Here is a 16,115-nt window from a genome sequence, read left to right as displayed (position 1 = left end):
TCATACATATGTTGTGTTCTTGATTGTTTATAACCAGCCGAGTGTTGACTGCCATTATATAATTATATCGGATTATAAAATTTACCAAGGTAAACGTAAGAATACAATTTTACTTTAAACAAGCTAGTGTTAGCAGAAAAAAGTCTTAACTGTTGTACAGTTGAATCAGACGAAAATAGAGAAGCGCTGATTTGCCGATTTTAGATCTAGCATCACTAGTGGATGACTCCAGATACGAGAAGATTCTTACGTAAATTGTCCACAAACTCTTGTGTTTTACCCTTGGATATTTTGTTGTTCGCGTTTATTGAAATATACATTGTTGCTCTCGATTTTTATTAGGATTTAGGAAAAGCCGAGTGAAGCATATACCCAAGGAATACTAAACAGTAGAACCTGACTCCATCTAGATCATTTGCTGCTTGTTATTGAAATACACATGTTGCCAATCCTCGTATATTATTATCGACTTAAATCGCGCCAGTGAATAACGGAATTAAATAGGTCAAGTATGAGAATGGATTTCAAATGTGTATATGTCATACCATCATTGATCTAGACAGACGATCGAATGAATAAAGCGAAACGAGATGATGTGATGTGGAGAAGGCGTGCGATGAGTAGGCTAAGAAATGCACATGCATACGCTTACATTAAAAACGGTTAAAGTTAATAGGCGAACAAGTGACAAGGTCAAAATATAGCTTGGAAATGGATAAATTAATTTGTCCATAGGCTAGAATAACCTATGTCGGCTTGACATAGGGCCAGCCACAACAAAACAATGTAGCCATACGTTTAGCTTCGTCTATTTGATTATGGTTGTCCTTATGATTCAGAAAAAGATGTAGGTTTATTTGTTAGTTGAGACTGTAGTGGCTGATACTATGTCAAGCCCACATATGTTATTCTAGCTCCTGGATAGACCAACTTGTTCAATCGTTTCAACCACAATTTGACCTTGTCAATTATTCACTTATTAGCCCTGACTTTAAATATGGTCGTATGTGTGGGTAAACATTTACTGGTGTGTTAATTGCTCACCTTATTCACTGAGTGTCTGCAAATTATTTTGGTAAGAATAAATATTGAGTCACGCTTGATCACAACGAATTGTCTCACCCGCCATCTCCTCTGCGCGTCACTTAATTTCGTCTCGCCGATTGCCTGTTCAGATCAATGAGTATACGAAATATACGAATTCATTCTCGTATTTGAGTTATTTTGTTCCATTATCTCCTAACCATAAAAATAACCGAGGGTTGACAGTATGTATATTTCAATAGCTTGACACTCAGGTCTATCATCAATCGATCCAATTTATCAACCAATCATAAACATTATGAACAAATATAGGACCACAAATTACATCAATAAAGAGAGATACAATCAAACTAAAGAAGTAAACAATAGCCGGTTAAAGGCGAACAATAACCAGTCAAGATCGAGGCCTACAGGACAAGCTGTGAGCCATATGTGGAGAAACCCGAACACTTCACTTCCACCTGAAGTTTGCACTGATGTTCAGAATAAAGATGAAAGCTTCACAGCCAAACTATCCAGCTCAGAAAACTAAACTCTACCATAATATTTTGATAGCAATCATCAAACGAACTGCAGACGTCACAAGCATTCGGGGTTTGACAACGCTTTAACCAGTAACACCTAATATGAAGCGTACCCACCAAGTGAAATCAAAAGACAGAAGCGAAGAAGTTCGAAGATATATTTGATATGCTACCAATATATCGAGGATCGTCTGATCTAATCTGGCTAGCGATTGCAGTGGTTGTTAAACATGACGTTCCCACTCATGATCTGGTGCGGATGCATGACCGAGCGCCTTCAGTTACATGAGTCCATTAAAACATGTGGTCAGCATCCAATGTCGAAAACTTACAGAGCTATTTAACTTGGGGATTTATTTACTGCTACAGAACTATGCCTGGATCCCCTCTGGGGCTACTACTGGCACCAAGCCGGGATAAAGGAGGAGGGTTTGGCATGGGGTTAGCGACCCCATCCCTTAGAAAACGAACTCACTAAAAAATGCTAACCAGAAAAAATAATTCAGACCATTTAAACTTTGCCCTGTGAGTTAGGTCTCCATTTAGAAGTCATGACGCCTCATAGTGAAAGCCGAGCTTCTTCGGAAGTCACGAGGTTGGTGCCCATTCTAACAACCAGAGCAACCATTAATTTAGGTAAATGGAATGCTCTTACAGTGAGGGAAACCGAGTCTTTCAAATTGCTGCAGAAATGAGGAGATACAACCTGGAGGTGCTTGGGATCAGTGAAACACATTGGACGCAAGTTGGACAACAACGATTAGCTTCAGGGGAGCTTCTGTTATACTCCGGCCATGAAGAAGAAAATGCACCACATACACAAGGAGTTGCATTGATGCTGTCCAAACAAGCACAAAATGCACTAATTGGATGGAAATCTCATGGACCAAGGGTCATCAAAGCCTCCTTTAAAACAAAGAAAGAGGGCATTTCAATGAACATCATCCAATGCTATGCGCCTACCAACGACTACAATGAAGACGCTAAAGATCAATTCTACGATAGGCTACAGTCAATCGTCGAGAAATGCCCAACAAAAGACTTGATCATTCTGATGGGAGACTTGCATGCCAAGGTTGGAATGGACAACACGGGATATGAAGACATCATGGGACGACACGGACTGGGAGAAAGGAACGAAATGGTGAGAGATATGCAAACCTATGTGCCTTCAATAAACTGGGCATGAGTGGCACCATATTCCTACATAAAAGCATACACAAAACCACATGGACTTCACTGGATCACACTAAGCATAAACAAATCGACCATATCTGCAGCAATAAAAGGTTCTGAAGGACGTGAGGATCGAGAGAGGAGCTGATGTAGTCTCAGATGATCACTTGCTGGTCGCCAAGATGAAATTTAAACTCAAGAAGCACTGAACAATATGACAAAAGTTTAATACGGCTCTTCTTCGGAATACTGACAGACTCAATTAATTCAAGATAGCCCTCAGCAACAGGTCCCAGGCCTTTCGCGATCTACTCGATGTAGAGGGAACTAATATGGAGAAGGACTGGAAGGAGATCAAGGGGGCAATCACTTCAACACTTAAGAAGGTTCTGGGCCACAAGAAGCACAATCACAAGGAATGAATCACTGTTGATAGACTGGATTAGATTCAAGAAAGGAAGAACAAGAAGGCAGCAATCAATACCAACCGACAAGAGCACAGAAAGCCAAGACACAAGCTGAATACACAGAAGTAAACAAGCAAGTGAAGAGGAGCATCAGAACTGAAAAACGTAAATATGTGGAACACCTAGCAATGATGATAGAAAAGGCTGCAAGAGAAGGAAATATGAGACAATTGTATGACACAACAAACAACCTCGCTGGCAATTATCGTAAACCAGAACGATTAGTGAAAAGCGAGGAAGGTAAAGTAATCACCAACATTGAAGAACAGCGAAACAGGTGGGTAGAACACTTCAAAGAACTCTTGAATCGACCAGCCCCACTAAACCCACACAACATCGAAGCAGCACCCACGGGCCTCCTAACCGATGTTGGCCCACCAACAATTGAAGAGATCAGCATGGCCATCAGACAAATCAAGAGTGGCAAAGCAAGGGGACCAGATAACATTCCAGCAGAGGCACTTAAAGCAGACGAAGTAATAACTGCAAAAATACTCCACATTCTCTTCAATAAGATTTGGGATGAGGAACAAGTACCAACAGACTGGAAAGAAGGACATCTCATCAAGATACCAAAGAAAGGTGATCTCAACAAGTGTGAGAACTACAGACGCATCACTCTTCTCTCAATACCAGGAAAAGTCTTCAACAGGGTGTTGTTAAACAGAATGAAAGACTCCGTAGATGCCCAACTTCGAGACCAACAGGCTGGATTAAGTAATGATCAGTCGTGTGCCGACCAGATCACAACACTACGGATCATTGTGGAACAATCAATTGAATGTAATTCATCACTCCACATCAACTTCATTGACTACGAGAAAGCGTTTGATAGTGCGAACAGAACAACACTATGGGGTCTTCTTCGATACTACGGCGTGCCTGAGAAGATAATCAACATCATACGGAATTATTATGGTGGAATTAACTGTGAAATCGCTCATGGAGGACAGCTCGCAGACTCGTTCGAGGTAAAGACCGGTGTCAGGCAAGCTTGTTTACTCCCACCCTTTCACTTTCTCCTGGTGATCGACTGTATTATGAAAACGTCAACATCTGGGGGAGGCATCGGATACAGTGGACAGCTAGGAAGCAACTAGACGATCTAGACCTCGCAGGCGATCTGGTTCTTCTATCGCACACACAACAGATGAGGGGGAAAACGACCGGTGTAGCGGCAGCTTCAGCAGCAATAGGTCTCAGTATACACAAAGGGAAAAGCAAGGTTCTCCGATACAACACAACATGCACTAATCAAATCACGCTTGACGAAGAAGATTGGGAAGATGTAAAAACCTTTATATATCTGGGCAGCATCATTGATGAATACGGTGGATCTGATGCAGATGTGAAGGTGCGGATCGGAAAATCAAGGGCAGCTTATTTACAATTGAAGAACATCTCGAACTCAAAACAACTATCAATCAACACCAAATTCAGAATTTTCAATACAAATATCAAGACAGTTCTACTGCATGGGGCGGAGGCTTAGAGAACTACGAAAACCACCATCCAGAAGATACAAATGTTTTTTAACAGTTGTCTACGTAAAATACTTCGGATCCGTTGGCCAGACACTATCTGCAACAACGTACTGTGGGAGAGAACAAACCAGATTCCAGCGGAAGAAGCGCTGGAAGTGGGTAAGACACACATTGAGGAAAGTACCCGACTGCGTCACAAGGCAATCCCTCACATGGAATCATCAAGGCCAAAGGAGAAGAGGAAGACCAAATAACACATTGTGCCGAGATGGAAACAGACATGAGAAGAATGAACGATTGGATAGAACTAGAAAGGAAGGTTCAGGAGATAGTGGGTTGGAGAATGCTGGTCGGCGGCCTATGCTCCACTGAGAGTAACAGGTGTAAGTAATCAGCAAACAATTTAACTGGAATCAAATACTGGACCACTAAAAGACTACTGAAGGTGACTAGACAAAAGCATTTAGTCAGTCAATGAAACCATCCTTTGAACTGAGCAATGTTGGTAGGTGTTGTGAGGCGCGGTTTCCGAGGCTCAAAATGATAGAGGAACTTCCTATCCACAAAACTCAACTGACTATTGAATGGGAAGGTTAAAAATGGAAAACGTTTAGGCCAAACCGAATTATATATATAGACCCTAGACAATAAAACCGTTTCTTGGACAATAGCACGAACTTATCATTTCGGATATTTCTGACTGACATAATATGCCCTTTTCATTCGACGACTTCTGATTGACCAACTGTATCAGTAAGTGCAGACCATGCGTCTGGGGATTTCGGGTGATATGTTTCACGACCAATCGCAGCAGTTCAAGTGAATTCACTCTTCATCTCTTGAATCTTCAGCTCTAATATTATTTCGTACTTCTCATCCCTCAAATTTGTTTCTTTTTTTCGAACAGCAGTCTTCAGTACTCAGTCTTTCGCATTATCATACTGCTACAATCTTGACTTTTGATAATCACTGTTAATTTCACATCGCCATCCTGATGTAGTATGGCAAATAGGACTAACGCATATTAATACCAGACCATATGTTGATCACGACGATGACATTGACGAAACTAATCGTTGGACAGATAACTGTTGAATTTCGCATCGAGCTGTATGCAAAACAAGGGTGGGTTAATGTAGGGACCGACGTCACCTGAACTAATATGGACAGTCTAACTTTCTGTTCACAGCAAATGAGACTTAGTTCCTAATGCTTAAAAATTTCGCCACTACTCAATAAAAACCCAAGGTTAATTTCATTGACAAATACACAGAGGTAATAAGTCGAACGGAACAAATAACTTCAGTTCTTCTATGAGGTCAAATAGCCAAGCCTCAATGGGGTCATCCCCTTTACCATAAGTAATCAACAAACTCGACTTTAAGAAGATCAAAGTGTTTTGAGATTAAGATCGGAGTATGTCCTAGTTTAAGAGAACGGCTGAATTTTTATAGCATCTGATCGTTACATTGGGTATCAGCAATAGGTTTTCTGTAGATTACGTCCACCAGACACCTTACATTACTGAAACAAATCTTGATGCACATCATTTGGATTCACTGAGATTAGAGAAGTACTTGTGTTTCTCAATTTAGATAACTCGTCTATTGTGTTGGGTAAAATTGGAGCGTCCACACAAAATTAGCTAGCACCTTCTATTTGAAATGGATATCCATGGCCGCTTTGTCCGACTGAAACTTATGCGAATGGGCAGGACACCTACTTACAGAAGCCTTCCTAGTTGACAATGCAATCAAGAGGAACATGTGTAAATACATGCAAGCAAGTCATTTTAGATTTACATTGAAATGGATAGCATGAGCATTTGCATCTTCATGATCGACACTAAGCAGTCAACCAATAGTTTTCATCAAAATGAAGAGGACACTATGAAACTTTACTAAAGTTATCTACCTGAGTTACACAACCTCTCCATTATCTTGGAATATACACGGATACTTAGTTTTGGTTTTCAACAGGATGCAATGGCTAGCCTAAATGGTAATGAAGAACATTATAGACATTTTTATATAATGAAAATAAAAACCAAAAGACAAATGACGAATGTTTCATTCAATTGATAGTTTTTTTTATAGAGGTGTAAATACATTATTCTTATTACACACGGAGAGTATTTTTATGGTACATACTGATCACATCCGACAATGATTACATTATACACACCAAAACGCTCAGGATACTAACACACCCGAAGTCGATGACGAAGATATATTATCTTTTTTCTCTGAACCTGTAGAGTCTTTTTCACCAGCAATTCTTATTTTATGCTCAGCCTTGTATCTTTGAAGTTCTCGACCTTTTTCCTCAAACTGCTTTGACAATGTTTCGATACATTCAGACATCTGGACGTATGAATTTAAAAAATAAGACTCACTTTTTTTACACTATCTTCAAGAGCCGGAAGGATGTCCTTCACTTGACGTTCAATTAATACATTGTCTATCATTCTCATGCATTTACGAGTAGGCTCCACTGACTGCAACACTTTAATGACCATACTTTAAAAAAGTTCAAAACGTAAATGTATTAAAACTGGACACATATTTAACAAGAAAAGAGTGGTCAGTATCAACAAAATCAAAATTTCATGTGGTTAATCAACAGAACCCTAGGACACAAGTGTAGTCATAGGATACAATACTATAACTTTGGTTCGGTAACTATACTTTCCAGAAATAGAAGACGGGACAGAAGTTGTTGAATAAGATTATTTTTATGTGCTAATTCAATTCATAATGTGAACAAATGCTAATTGTAAACCAATGAAGGATTCGGTGGGCAATCCCGGTGTCGTACTGAGTGTCATCTTCCACCTGAGTAAGTCCAGAAAAAAATACACTAGGAAACAACCAGCTTACAAAGTGCCAACGTATTATCAGTGTGGATCAATTTAAATTTAAACGATTATTTCACTATTAGCTGAAGCAAAACCATAAAAACTAATCCCATAACGAAGACGGGCGAGACTCTAATTTATGGACGAGCCAAACAGAAGCGTTTTAGAGATTTCAAGGTTACGGCGCCGACTTCAGTGCTTTTATTAGTAGTAGTATTAATGGCTTTATTCAATATTATATTTTGGTACAATATATAATTCTCAGCACAGGGTATTTCAACAAGTTTCTTACACACAAAAAACAGAAACAAAGACAAAAAAGGGGAAATTTAAAAAAATCTGAAAAACTGTACAACTTCCCAAATTAGAGACATATTAAGAATGCAGATTAGTGACTAGGTTAACTCTGACAACCTGCTCTCACAGAGTATATTTGCTATGTAAGGTATTATAGAACTTTTATACTTTTGCTATTGTGCATGGATTTTAATGTAATTACGTCTCATTCTACCAGATGATATACAAGGAAAAAGATAAGAGTGAAGGGGATGGTTAGTATCTGATAAAATAACACCTGCCAGGAGTTTGCATGACTTTAGATGTCTATCCACAACCATATTAATTATGACCTCGAAAGATTCATCACACACCTTGCTAACTGCCTTCAGCACTCTCCGCAGTACAGCAAGGTTTTTTCTCAAAAGCCCGGGAAAGAATAATGGAGAACAGTTAGGAATAGTAGGTAATATGCAAGAATTGACAAGTTGTGAGAGTAAATGACGAGTATTCCCAAGAGTATGCAATCTCTTTATGTAGTAAGTCAGATGGAAAACCTTCGATAACAATAAAACGTGAGAAGACCAAGAGAGATCAGAGGAAAAAGTAACACAAAGATAATTGACCTTCGACACTGGGTTTATCGAAGAGTCTCCAGTGGCACAAGCATTATGGGATCTCAAAATAGTGTTTATATTCCGTTCATGTCTCATGCTAAAGTTAACAGCTTGACATTTAGACGGATTAAGTATAAGACCATTACCAACAGACCAACAGTCAATACGAGACAAAAACTCATTCATTTCTATGGGATGTAAAGAGGAAGAGATAGGCATACATACAGTGAGATCATCCGCATATTTCACAAAAGTGTTTTCTGTGGAAGATGGCAGATCATGTAGAAAAAAGAGAAAAGAGGTGAAAGAACAGCTCCTCGTGGTACACCTTCATGAGACAGTAGAGACTCTCGACACTTTTCTCCAAATACAGTGTACTGTTCCCTTCCAGAGAGGTATGAACATATCCAGTTGGTTATCCAGCTGTCATTGTTGACGCTGACTAACTTGTTAAGTAAACGTTGTCTTGGTATAGAATGCTAACATACGATCGGTTCACATGGAATTTTGTACAAAACGTGATAATTGAGCGGTTATAGCAAATAAAATGGTGACTATAATTTGTGGACGAATCAATCAGGTATAAGATAATAGATCTCAGATTTTAACGCGAAAGCCTTTCATCCATTTGGCTAAACAAATTTCTGGCATTATAGCTGATGTCAGCTCGTGATGAAAACCCCATATATAATTCCTAAGGCAAATTATGAAAATTATTGCGAACCGGATAATAAAAGTACCAGTAACACTGGCTGCAGCCACGTACTACAATATAAACGGATGTTTAGAGAGCGTACAAACTCTTACATAGGCTTGGTTATGTGCATCGTGTCGTTATACAGAAGTAGCATTTTGTGCACACAAACAATATTGAAACTACATGGTCGAGGCTGAAAAGGTTTTTGAGACTTTATTATGGCTCCAGAGGCCGACCATTCTGTGGCCGTATGGATGATTTCCTCTACTGCATGCATCACGATTTTAGAACCTCTGAACCTCTTCCTAACCTTGACAAGTTTTTGAACAACGTATAAGAAGTGCATACACTTTGATTCCTTGGTTTTGTATAATATATTTTGACTCTATACTGACTGTTTGCTGATTGGCTAATATTTATCAAGGTCACTTAAGATTCGTTCAAAGGTTGTCTATTAATTAGTCTCGCGAAAAAAAACCCGAAGAATTATAACAGGTATTACGACAGAGATAATATCGAGCTTAAGGGACACGAATTCAAAATACGTCAACTTTAATGCAAAGCTGGCAGCAGGGTAAGAGAATGTCAATGCTTAGTAAACATTAAACCCCTTTTATTTTTTTAATTATCTACTCAAGTGACTGAAACGAAAGTCAATGGGAAGTTATCATTAAGATAAAATCATTACCACCTCAGGACTTCTGAAATAGTGGGCCAAACGCGATTTATGAAGTTTAAATGTAAAAATGAATAAGAAGAATCATATTTCCATCCGAATATGCATAAATTATTTAGTCTCATTTCCCGACACAACGAAAATAAACTCCACCAAAATCATCCACCTGAGCTACAAATCTTCTCCACCATCTTATGACCCGTCGTGAAAACAGGCCGAAACACTCGTCGTGAGGCTTCGTTTAATATAATGATAATTTACTTTTTTACTACGGTATCCATAAATTAGGAAATGTACATAATTTTACACGAACTTACTTGTGTTCCCTTTGATCAAGTTCTAGATCATTAATTTTGCTCCCGATAGAGCGCTGTTCGTAACGCAACCGATTGAAACCTTCTACTATCTCCTCTTCTGTTGGGGGTTTTACTTTACTAGAGGATGCTGAAGACATTGGCCTTAGGGAAATGTCAGCCGCAGTTTCCAGCTTCACACAGTACCGTCTGTTAGATATGGCCCGCGTCTGACTATGCAAAGTTCAAATTCTGCACCGCACAAAAATTCAGATTCGTGTGGTAAGGACAGAAGGATTACGGCATATGTTATACTTTTTCTAGTACGCTACTATTGTGGTGTGCTACTTATATTGAGATAAGTATTATATGACGTAAGTCGTGAATAGAATGTCTGGCAGCAGAGACATGAGGATCGAACAGTAAAGAATGGAAACATAATGCAGTTTGTATGAAAATGCAAGAACAATGAAGTCCGAGTCATTTTGAGACAATTGGTGGACATTTTGCAAATTAAGCATTTACTGTATGATTGTTCGATTTTTCAGCAAGTCCTGTAATATTGTGTCAAATACAATCGATTGTCTCCACTGGTGTTCTGTTCATTACATTATTAGTGTCCAGTCTTCTCTTGAATGGGTCAATTTAGGTTGCGGACACCACAGCTTCGAGTAACAGGTCTCAAGAACTGATGAATTGATGTGAAAACCTGTATATCAATGGTATTTTCTTCGTTCTTGGCTTTTCTACTCGGCTGCTAAGTCCTCTGTGATGTCCCGATCTAGTGGGAAGAAAAAGAGATAATACGTTAGGTCCAACATCATTTCCCAGTATTCTGTACATCAAAATTAGATCTCCCCTTAATATGCAATAGGACAGAGTAAAGAGGTCCAGTTTTTCAAGCCGCTCTTTGTATGGTAAACCCCGGTGTTCTGGAATTGCACGGGTAGCTGCCCTCCGAACATTTTCTAGGATGTCCGAGTCGCCTCTTAAACGGGGGTTTGCAGCCTGGACGCAGTTCTCAATCTTAGTTCTCACCAAGGATGTGTATACTGTGGTGCACATGGTAGTATCTAACTTAGTGAATATCCGTTTTAAAGCACAGAGTGTTCGTAACCCCTTAGCTGCGACCTCTCGGCAATGGGCCGTCATCTTATGATCATGACTCACTGTCACCACTAGATCCTCGTGAGACCGAACTACGGGTAATGGCATTTCCCCTATGTTGTACCTATTAACCTTTGAATTCCACACACTTTACCGCGTTGATAGGCATCAGCCACTCTTTAGACCAGTTAATCATATTATTTAAGTCTGCCTGAAGAGCACATGCGTCTGTGTCTCCAGTTACTACTCGCCAGACCTTTATATCGTCAACGTACAGTAACATTGGAGACTATGCTATACTTGGAAGACCATTAACATACATTATAGAAAGCAAAGGACCTAGAACGGAACCTTGAGATACTCCACTAAGTACTGGTCTACAGATGGAGCACTTGGAATTTGTTCTTGCTTTCTGTCTACGACCTACTAGGAAATCCTTAGGCCATTTTAAAAAAGGTCCGGCAAAACCAGGATTTTTTAACTTCAGTAGCAGTCTATTTGTTGGCACCTTGTCAAAAGCCTTACTGAAGCCGATGTAGACAACATCCACTAAGTTTCCGCTGTCTATCACATTTATCCAAGGCTCCGTTGTTATAAGGTGGTCTGTTATACAAAAAAACCCTTAATGAGACCACGTCGTTCGCTGTTTAGTATGTTGTTAGTTTCCACAAATGTCGTTGTGGTCTTTTTGACTATTGTTTCCAGTATTTCAACCACAACACTGGTGTGGGATAAGTTATTTGACGGACACTATTACCATGTGTGAAGTCCAAGGGAGACGACGAGTTTTGTTGGTCATATCTGGTAGGATCTCTAGTGTGTTGGAATAAACTTAGGGCGATAGGGGTTCTTAACACGTTGAAATCAAACGATGTTTCTGATGACCCTACTTCTAAGCTTACGCAGAGAATTTACGGTTCATTAAAGTCGCCTACTAATTCATTATCCTGCCATCTATATTTCGGCAACAGTTCACATGTCCCTGAGTCAGGCGCACTTTCTCAACAGCTAATATAGATAAGGTACTTTCCCTGTACAGGATAACCCCACCTCCCCTATGGTTTAATCAGTGAGTCCTACTGGATGAGTAACCAGTCAACTGAATTTCATTATCGAAGACTTCTGTCGCTAACCATGTTCCCGAGACAGCAATAATATCCTGTTTTTCTATATCCATCACTGTCTTGGGCTCCGCCATTTTATTTAGTAGGCTGCGAACATCTGTGTAGCACACATTTAATTCTGTGGAGAACTTCCTCTTACCACCCAGAGTGGTTTGAGGATCGTTTCGCTTCGAACATTCGCGATTTCAAAGCCATTAAGTACGGGGTTTACCTCACCATTTCGGCAGTGCTCATTTATTTCTACTTCTGCATTTCGTTTCTTAGTACGGCCAACCAGGCTGAGATCCTCATAGACGTAGATTCCGGATCCAAGTAGTTCGCATGAGTTTCACAGTATCAGGTTGTTTTACTTTAACCGTAGCAAAGGTAACCTTTGAGAGGCAGCTTTTCTGAAGTGTCAGAATCTACCTCTTGTCCTATTCTATAAAGCTTACAGATGCTAACTCGTGAAACTGTTTCTGTGAGTAGCTTGCTTATTAAGGACTTGATATGACTGAGGTCGTGCTCAAATCTAGACTTGGTTTCTCTTCAGAAGATTCTCTTGACTTATGAAAAATGACTGACATCTAAGCGAGGTCCGTCTTAACATGTTGTGGAATTTTAGTTCCTGAAATCGTCTCCTCCATGCAATCCAATTCCAATTTAGTGTCAAACGCAGAATTTACATTCTGTTTTCTTACTTTTCTCTTCCTAGGTGTGATTGAGAGCCATTTAAAGGTGAAACTTCTATAATCTTCCCTCAAAATTTAAAAACCAACAAAAGGATTTGCGGACATGAAGGTGTGGTATTGGATTGTTCAGAATTAGGTATATCTTGAGGCGCCTATTTTATTTCTCATTTAGTAATTTTCAGTGCATGTCTAAGCCTAAGATTCATAAACCTGATGTTCCTTTAAGCGCAATTCTGGATATGTCAAACTCACCATACCATTCAACAGCAAAATTATTAGTGAATTTATTAAAAGCATAGTACCAAGAACTGGTTAAGCATAGTGTTAAAGATGCCTTTGAATTTGTGGATACAATTAGAAATATGAGTATAAATGGCAAAACCATGCTATCACTAGACATAACATCTTTGTTCACTAACATCCCTCTGAATAAAACTATCGATTATATATGTGAACAGTTACTAGAAAAGAAAAGAAAGATACCGATCCCAGTACATAAAATAAAAGAACTTCTGTTGAAATGCACTATGAATATCTTATTTAAGTTTAACAATCAGTTTTTCAAACAAGTAGCCATTAAATTCATCAGCGAGGAGGAGAAAGACATTAATGAAGCTTACCTGGGTGTCCTACTTTCTAGAAGGATAGATGGTTCCATAAGACGAAATATATTTAGAAAGAATACATGGACGGGTCAGTATACCCATTTCCAAAGCTTCACACCTTCATTACAAAATAAATCTGGTTAAATGTTTCAGCCACAGAATCAAGTTATTATGTTCCGAAGACGGTGTGGATGGCGAAATAGATATACTAAAGAACACATTACCAAATAATGACTATCCTGATAATTTCGTTAAAAAATACCTAATAGAAAGTACTAAAAAGAGGAACTTGTGACACAGTCAATAAAAAACCTTATATCTGAGACCAGACTTTAAAGGTAACATAGCGGGTGATATTTTAACACGTCGGTTCAAAAGATCTGTTGAAAGGACGTTTCACACTGCCAAGCTACACATAATTTTCTCAACTAAACCAATACTCACACAACTAATCAAGTATAGGTTACCGACGATGGGCTCTTCCATGTGCGTATACCAATTCAACTGCTCCTGTGGAGCTAATTACATAGGCCATACTCAGAGCGCTTTATCCTTGCGTGTTTGTGAACATGTATCAGCATGCATGGGAAAAGGTGTCACTAAGTCGATCAGCAGCACTGTTTTTTCTCACTTTGAAGATAGTGAAAATCACATCAAAGTAGGGGAAGCTTTCTCTGTTTTACATCAAGTTCCAAAATATCTACCTCAAGAAGCTATAATACGGTCGCTCTACATGGCCAAAGCTATCTGGATAAACTCCAGAAAACCAAACTTATATATCTAGAAAAGGTATATCTAGCCTCTACGTTTACCTTGGACCACGATTGGATCACCGGATATCTAGACCGAATATTGTAAACCTCTTAACCCCTTCCTTTTTTATTACTTTTATCTTAATCTTCACATCCATCATTCCCAATTCGTTTACTGTAACTACCTTGATAACACTCCCCTTATTACATATGATATTCGCACAACAATATTATTATTATCTCAATTGACAAGGTGAAATTTCTCCTACTATGCATTATATTCACACAATGTTTTACTTTTTATTTTTGCATTTTCATTTTTGCTATAATGCTCTTCTACTTATTGCGGCTGGACACTTCACCCCAAATCATCCGGATCTTTAGTTAATGACCTTTCTAATTTGCAAAGAACACACTTTTGAAGTATATATATATGCCGTAACAGATGCAAACGTTCACCATTTTTAACACAACATTGTCAAATTCATTAGTACATGCCTTATTTTGGCTTTCGTAAAACATTATAACCATGGACTTATGACTTTACAGCCTGATGATGAAGTTATTGAAAACAATCGTTTGTTCAAACATTCTTCATTTTTGAATATTCTATGGGGATCTTTAAACTGCTGAAAGATGGAACTAGCGATAGAATCAGAAATGATTGTCTCAAAGCCGTATATTTATAAGACCATAATATTGTCGATTTTCTCTGGCATGATCGAATGACACGAGCCCCACAGTAACGATACCCCACTCGACAATCGACAGTGACGAGGAACTTCATCGGTATCTGACAACCGACCCCAAATAACGCGTTCTCAAAGAAGGATACATTTTCGGAACACCAGAAAGATAACTACACGTAAGACAACATAACACTTTGTTTTATCACGTTATTATTAATTTTTCGTATCGTCTGTGCTGAAAAACTAAAACCAATTTTTTGCTTATATGTTTATGCATGTATATGTATACATTGCAGAAAAAAGTAGTTGTGCAGAAATTGTTACACGCTATAATGTCGGTTGCTATATTAAACCCACACAGCTTATTCTAGCTTCCAGACAGGCCAATTTATTCCCTTTTCGTGAGTTACATTTTGACCTTGTCATTTGTTCGCCTATAAGCCTTAACCATTTTTTATGTATGCGTATGCTTGTTCATTTCTTACCTTACTCATCACGTGTCTGCAACTTACTTTTGTCTGACTATAAATATCGATTTACGCTTGGCTAAATGGAGTTTGCTCACACGCTTTCTCCACATCACATCAACTCGTTTCTCTTCATTCATTTGATCGTCTGTCTAGATCAATGATGGTATGACATATACGTATATGAAATCCAGGCTAACTGAAGGCGGCCTGCTCGAATATCTGGGCTACCTGTTCCTCCGATCTAGATATTTCATCAGGTTATCTGTTTTTGTTGTTTGTTTTAGCACATCATTATGTCTATTGTGCACACAATCTATTCAGGCGCGTTTATGAAAAGTTTACAACCTTTCACTATACGGGATACAAAAAGGTACAATCAGCGACATCATGGTGGCCGGCAATATGCATTGAAACGAATGAACCTTAATCAAACGTGGATTACCGAACTCCTAACATCTAACTGGTCATCATTCAAAATTTATCGTCACAATCGATCAAGGTATAAGAAAAGGAAACTTGTTGAAATACTTTATGCTGAGAATTCTATATTGTACGAAAAATATAATGTTGAATAAAGCTTCTAATA

General features: G+C 38.8%; 1 protein-coding gene across 1 annotated transcript; it reads right to left on the bottom strand.

The window, feature by feature from the left end:
* Positions 1–662: 662 nt before the first annotated feature.
* Positions 663–10,272, bottom strand: PFDN2 (Prefoldin subunit 2; the record flags this gene model as incomplete). The annotated part of the gene is made up of 3 exons (XM_012940884.3): positions 663–7,058; positions 7,091–7,214; positions 10,136–10,272. 3 exons carry the CDS (start codon positions 10,270–10,272, stop codon positions 6,888–6,890), a joined length of 432 nt encoding a protein of 143 aa, XP_012796338.1. The 3' UTR covers positions 663–6,887.
* Positions 10,273–16,115: the final 5,843 nt, after the last annotated feature.

Source organism: Schistosoma haematobium, chromosome 3 (assembly GCF_000699445.3).
Source record: "Schistosoma haematobium chromosome 3, whole genome shotgun sequence".
Classification (NCBI taxonomy): domain Eukaryota; kingdom Metazoa; phylum Platyhelminthes; class Trematoda; order Strigeidida; family Schistosomatidae; genus Schistosoma; species Schistosoma haematobium.
The sequence above is the reverse complement of the archived record's forward strand: the minus strand, read 5'-3'. Positions and strand labels throughout refer to the sequence as shown.